The sequence below is a fragment of the Arachis ipaensis genome, chromosome B07 (assembly GCF_000816755.2).
Source record: "Arachis ipaensis cultivar K30076 chromosome B07, Araip1.1, whole genome shotgun sequence".
Taxonomy (NCBI): Eukaryota; Viridiplantae; Streptophyta; class Magnoliopsida; order Fabales; family Fabaceae; genus Arachis; species Arachis ipaensis.
Genome location: NC_029791.2, coordinates 972,669 through 977,939, shown reverse-complemented (window position 1 = coordinate 977,939; position 5,271 = coordinate 972,669). Strand labels below are relative to the sequence as shown.

At 34.5% G+C, this 5,271-nt stretch overlaps 1 protein-coding gene across 1 annotated transcript; it reads left to right on the top strand.

The window, feature by feature from the left end:
• LOC107609111 (probable galactinol--sucrose galactosyltransferase 1) lies at nucleotides 1,434–5,139 on the top strand. Its single transcript, XM_016310949.2, has 12 exons — nucleotides 1,434–1,764; nucleotides 1,858–2,087; nucleotides 2,179–2,269; nucleotides 2,364–2,412; nucleotides 2,483–2,574; nucleotides 2,655–2,762; nucleotides 2,850–3,395; nucleotides 3,491–3,632; nucleotides 3,734–3,801; nucleotides 3,944–4,078; nucleotides 4,159–4,376; nucleotides 4,613–5,139. The coding sequence occupies exons 1-12, from the start codon at nucleotides 1,571–1,573 to the stop codon at nucleotides 4,993–4,995; spliced, it is 2,256 nt and encodes a 751-aa protein (XP_016166435.1). The 5' UTR covers nucleotides 1,434–1,570; the 3' UTR covers nucleotides 4,996–5,139.

Sequence of the window (5,271 nt, the reverse complement as noted above, 5' to 3'; positions counted from 1 at the left end):
CGATTTAATAACATTCAAATAAACACATAATTTTTTCATAATTTTCTCATACTCATTTAGAAGTTGCGAATTCGAGCCTAACTTATAATTTATAAAAAAAAAAAAGCAGCATGATATGTAGGAAGGAAGGCAAAAAATCAAGTTGATCCAACATTCATCAAGTGTCACGTGTTGTTGTTGTCATTCGTTGTACCTTAACTCAATTATCACCGATATTTTCTCTTACTAAATATTAAATTATTGAAAAAATTTTAAGTATATTAAAAACTACTGGTGTTCTAATTATTTTAACTGTTAATTTTAATTAATATATGTTGATTTTAATTAATATATATTATATATTTTTTTTATAATTCACATCAACGATTAAAACAATTCAACGATTAAAACAATTAGAACATCGATATTTTTGGTACACTTTTCTAAATTATTAACCCAAAATCCCTTACGCACCCATCCATGCCACGTCATCTTTTATCATTCAGATATTTTTCATGCTTCGTAGCTGTACCCTTCCAATCTTTCTCCAAATCAAGAAACGTTTTTATTACTATAAAGTGAAAAATTGAGGACAAGACCATATAAAAAAAATTATGATTATTTGAATCTGGATGGTTTAAAGTCCCGAGAGCCGATCCATTTATGAAAAGTGGCTAGCTAGATTGAAAAGTATATAGTTTCCTATAATATATGCTACCATATTTTTGTTTTCTATGTTAGTGGCACTGACAAAATCCCAATAATTGTAACATTATTATTATTTACTTTTTTTTTTTTTATACTTATAGGTCCCTAACATGTTGGTGTGCAGTTACGTGTAGATTATGATTTTCCAATTGCTATAAATACCTAGGGGTGAGCACGGGTAGCGGGTACCGATTATCCGTCCGAATCTAAACCGAATCAATTAAATTGGTTCTAGAATTAACGGATAATTGGGTCCAATCTGAACCAAACCGATAAATTTTGTTAGCAATTGGTTCGAGTATCGATTCTGGAGATGCGGAACCCGAACTAACCCGCAAACCCGATTATATATTAATTAAATAAAAAAAATTAAAAATATATATAATTTTTCTATTAGACAATGATTATTCACTATTAATATGTTTGGATTTTAATGAATTTAGTTTTTAATGTATTTGGTGTTTAATATGTTTGGATTATTTCTATTGATGTTACATGTTTATTGTACTTATTAAAATTTTAAGATAAAAATTTGGTTTTCTTTTTTATGAATTTCAAAATCAACGAGTACCCAATTATTCGAACCAAACCAATCCATTCTTAATCGGTTTGGTTTGGTTCAAATATATATACAAAAAATCACAAATCTAAACCAAACCGAACCAATTACATTTTGATCAATTCGATTCTAATTTTACCATAAACCCGAACCAAACCGACCAGTGATCACCCCTATAAATACCCACCCTTGATCTGTGCTTTGTTGTATTGTATTGTATCTCACGTATTTTTCTCCCTTCTATCTATCTATCTTACAATTTGGATTTGAAACAGCAACACTCTCTATCCTTTGTGTGTTGCTGTTGTTGAATTCAAAGAGAAGATGACAGTGGGAGCAGGAATAAGTGTTGCAGATGGGAACTTGATGGTGTTGGGGAAGAAGGTGATGAGCCATGTGAATGACAATGTTCTTGTGACTCCAGCATCATCTGGTGGTGCCCTTCTCAATGCTGCATTCATTGGTGTTCATTCCCATCATAAGGGTAGCCGTATAATCTTCCCAATTGGGAAGCTTGAGTAAGTTTTATTTCCTTGTCTCTTTCTTTGGTGTTTTTTTTAGTACTTTAAGGATGTGATTGTGATCATGGAAGTGATGTGTTGTGTGTTTAGGGGTTTGAGGTTTATGTGTTTGTTCCGGTTCAAGATGTGGTGGATGACACAGAGAATGGGGACATTTGGAAAAGATGTCCCAATTGAGACACAGTTCTTGTTGATTGAGACACACAATGGTTCTGAAGACCAATCTTCCTATGTAGTTCTCTTACCACTCTTGGAAGGTGACTTTAGAGCAAGTCTTCAGGGGAATCATCAGAATGAGATTGAAGTTTGTGTTGAAAGTGGTATATCCCATGTCTTGTATATCCTAATAAGAATTAAGAACATGTTTTATTATGTTGTGTATGTGTGATGAAACATGTGTTTGATTTGCAGGGTGCCCTGCTGTGGAGGAATTTGATGGGACTCATCTTGTGTTCATTGGTGCCGGATTAGACCCTTATGAAGTCATAACCAATGCTGTCAAGTAATTTATTTCAATTCTCACAGCATGATTGTGCAGTGTTTCTTATGTTCATATGTGAATTTGTTAGAGTAATTGATTCAAAAATTTTGTTCAGGACTGTTGAGAAACACATGCAGACATTTTCTCATAGGGAGAGAAAGAAGGTAAATCTCATTGTCTGTCTTAATTCTAATGTTTGTTAAATGTTAATTAATCATAACTGTGTGTATTCAGATGCCAGATATATTGAACTGGTTTGGATGGTGTACATGGGATGCTTTCTATACCAATGTCACATCAGATGGTGTAAAGCAAGGATTAGAGAGGTGTTATTCCTTTTCCATGGACAAAATTTCAAGCTATGATAATAGTTAGATTTTTGTATAATATATGTTCTTTAATGCAGCTTTAAGAAAGGTGGGATTCCTGCTAAGTTTGTTATAATTGATGATGGGTGGCAATCTGTTGGAATGGATGCTAATGGTATTGAATGGGAAGCTGATAATTGTGCAAAGTGAGTACTTCTTTTCTTGATTTCATTGTGTGGATTCTAAATTTTACAACATTGAACATGTTTGATTGATTCATTGTTCTTCGCCAGCTTTGCGAATCGATTGACAAATATCAAAGAGAATCATAAGTTCCAAAGGGATGGAAAACAAGGCCAAAGGGTAGAGGATCCAAAATTAGGACTTAGTCACATAACCAATGAAATCAAACAAGAACATGGCTTGAAGCATATATATGTGTGGCATGCAATTACTGGATACTGGGGTGGGGTTAAGCCTGGTGTTTCTGGCATGGAGCACTATGAATCAGCAATGGCCTACCCTGTTTCGTCGCCTGGAGTTGAGTCGAATCAACCGGATGAAGCCTTAACAACTATAGCCATCAATGGACTAGGCCTTGTGAATCCTGAGAAAGTTTTTAGCTTCTATGATGAACTCCATTCTTACCTGGCTTCTGCTGGCATTGATGGTGTCAAGGTTGATGTCCAGAACATTCTTGAAACACTTGGTGCTGGCCATGGTGGCAGGGTGAAGCTTGCAAGGAAGTACCAACAAGCATTAGAGGCATCAATCTCTAGGAACTTCCCTGATAATGGAATCATTTGTTGCATGAGTCACAACACAGATGGGTTATATAGGTACTAATTAAGGATTTGCTTAATTCTATGAACATTAATCTTTGGATTCATTCAAGTTAGCAATGGATTTTCTCTTGATTGTTTTGTTTATGTAGCGCGAAACATTCGGCTGTCATTCGAGCTTCGGATGATTTCTGGCCAAGAGACCCTGCATCACACACCATTCACATTGCATCTGTTGCTTACAACACAATTTTCCTTGGTGAATTTATGCAGCCAGATTGGGACATGTTTCAAGTAAGTTCAAATTTCAGATCCTAACATCTTTCTTCAAAAGATTTTACTTGCTTGCTTTCTTGACAAGTTGATTTATCATTTGAAACTTTTCTGCATTGTAGAGCTTACATCCAATGGCTGAATATCACGGCGCGGCTCGAGCAGTTGGAGGATGTCCTATATATGTCAGGTAAATGGTGATGAACTAATTAAACCCGTGCTATCAACTTCATATATGAAGTTAAATGCATCTGAGTTTCCACCTTTAGTATAATGTATTAAGTGAATTAGGGTAATGATTCTTAATGTTTGGATATTGTTACTTGATTCAGTGACAAGCCAGGACACCATGACTTTAATCTTTTGAAGAAAATTGCACTTCCTGATGGTTCTATATTGAGGGCTAAACTTCCTGGTAGACCAACTAAGGATTGTTTATTTGTTGATCCTGCTAGAGATGGAAAAAGGTTAGAGAATCAACAATTATACTTGGACTAATTGATGTAACATATTTATTGTTCTTATGATTCATTTTAATTTTTCTCAGTCTTCTCAAGATTTGGAACCTGAATGATTTTTCTGGAGTGGTTGGGGTATTCAACTGCCAAGGCGCGGGGTGGTGTAAAGTTGGAAAGAAGAACCTCATCCACGACGAAAATCCGGGGACAGTTTCCGGTGTGATTAGGGCTAAAGATGTTGATCATTTATCCAATGTCACTGATAAAAATTGGAATGGAGACACCATTGTATTCTCCCATCTTGGTGGTATGTTTAATTTCTAGGCTTTATGGTGGAAACTCAGGTGCAGTCGACTTCACGTGAAGTTGATAATTGAGAACCATTAGATGATTTGACTGATTTGACTAAATTTTCATCTAACGATTCTCAACTATCAACTTCACATAAAGTCGACTGTACCTGAGTTTTTACCAGGCTTTATACATTATACTTTTAATTTAAGGCATGACTAATTTATTCTTTTTATGATGTTAATTTTGCAGGAGAGGCTATTTATCTTCCAAATGATGCATCAATTCCAATTACAATGAAATCCAAAGAGTATGAAGTATTTACAATTGTTCCTGTAAAGGAATTGGAAAATGGTGTCAAGTTTGCTCCTATTGGTTTGATCAAGATGTTCAACTCAGGAGGTGCAATCAAAGAATTAAGCTATGGATCCAATGAAACAAGCACAAATAATGTTGTGATGAAAGTAAGAGGGTGTGGCCAATTTGGAGCATATTCATCAACTAAGCCTAAGTTGGTAACAATTGATTCAGAGGAAGTTGAATTTAGATATGAAGAAGATTCTGGATTGGTTAGTGTTGATCTGAGAGTGCCAGAGAAGGAGTTATACCAATGGAACATTTCTGTTGGCTTTTGAATCATAGAAAATAATGTTTGTCTTAATGAAATAAATTTCATGTAAGAGCTTCTATAAGCTACTTTTTTGTAACATAGATTTATAGAATGCAATAGAAAAAGAATGGCAAGCACAGCTTACCTATACAAAATTTTCACTAGAAAATTGTTTCAATTTTTTTTCCTCTCTTATTTTATTAATGGTTCTCATTATTATACATTTGAGTTCTGCTAAAAAAACCAACTACGAATAAAGCCAACTCCAACTAACTAGTTGAAAAACAAATTCGTTATAAAG

Excerpts from the sequence above, each read along its gene's own strand:
- LOC107609111 (XM_016310949.2), top strand. The coding sequence starts at position 1,571 with ATGACAGTGGGAGCAGGAATAAGTGTTGCAGATGGGAACTTGATGGTG. Across the intron at positions 2,413-2,482 it reads CTCATAGGGAGAGAAAGAAG|ATGCCAGATATATTGAACTG; the intron begins GTAAATCTCATT and ends GTGTGTATTCAG. Across the intron at positions 3,633-3,733 it reads CAGATTGGGACATGTTTCAA|AGCTTACATCCAATGGCTGA; the intron begins GTAAGTTCAAAT and ends TCTGCATTGTAG.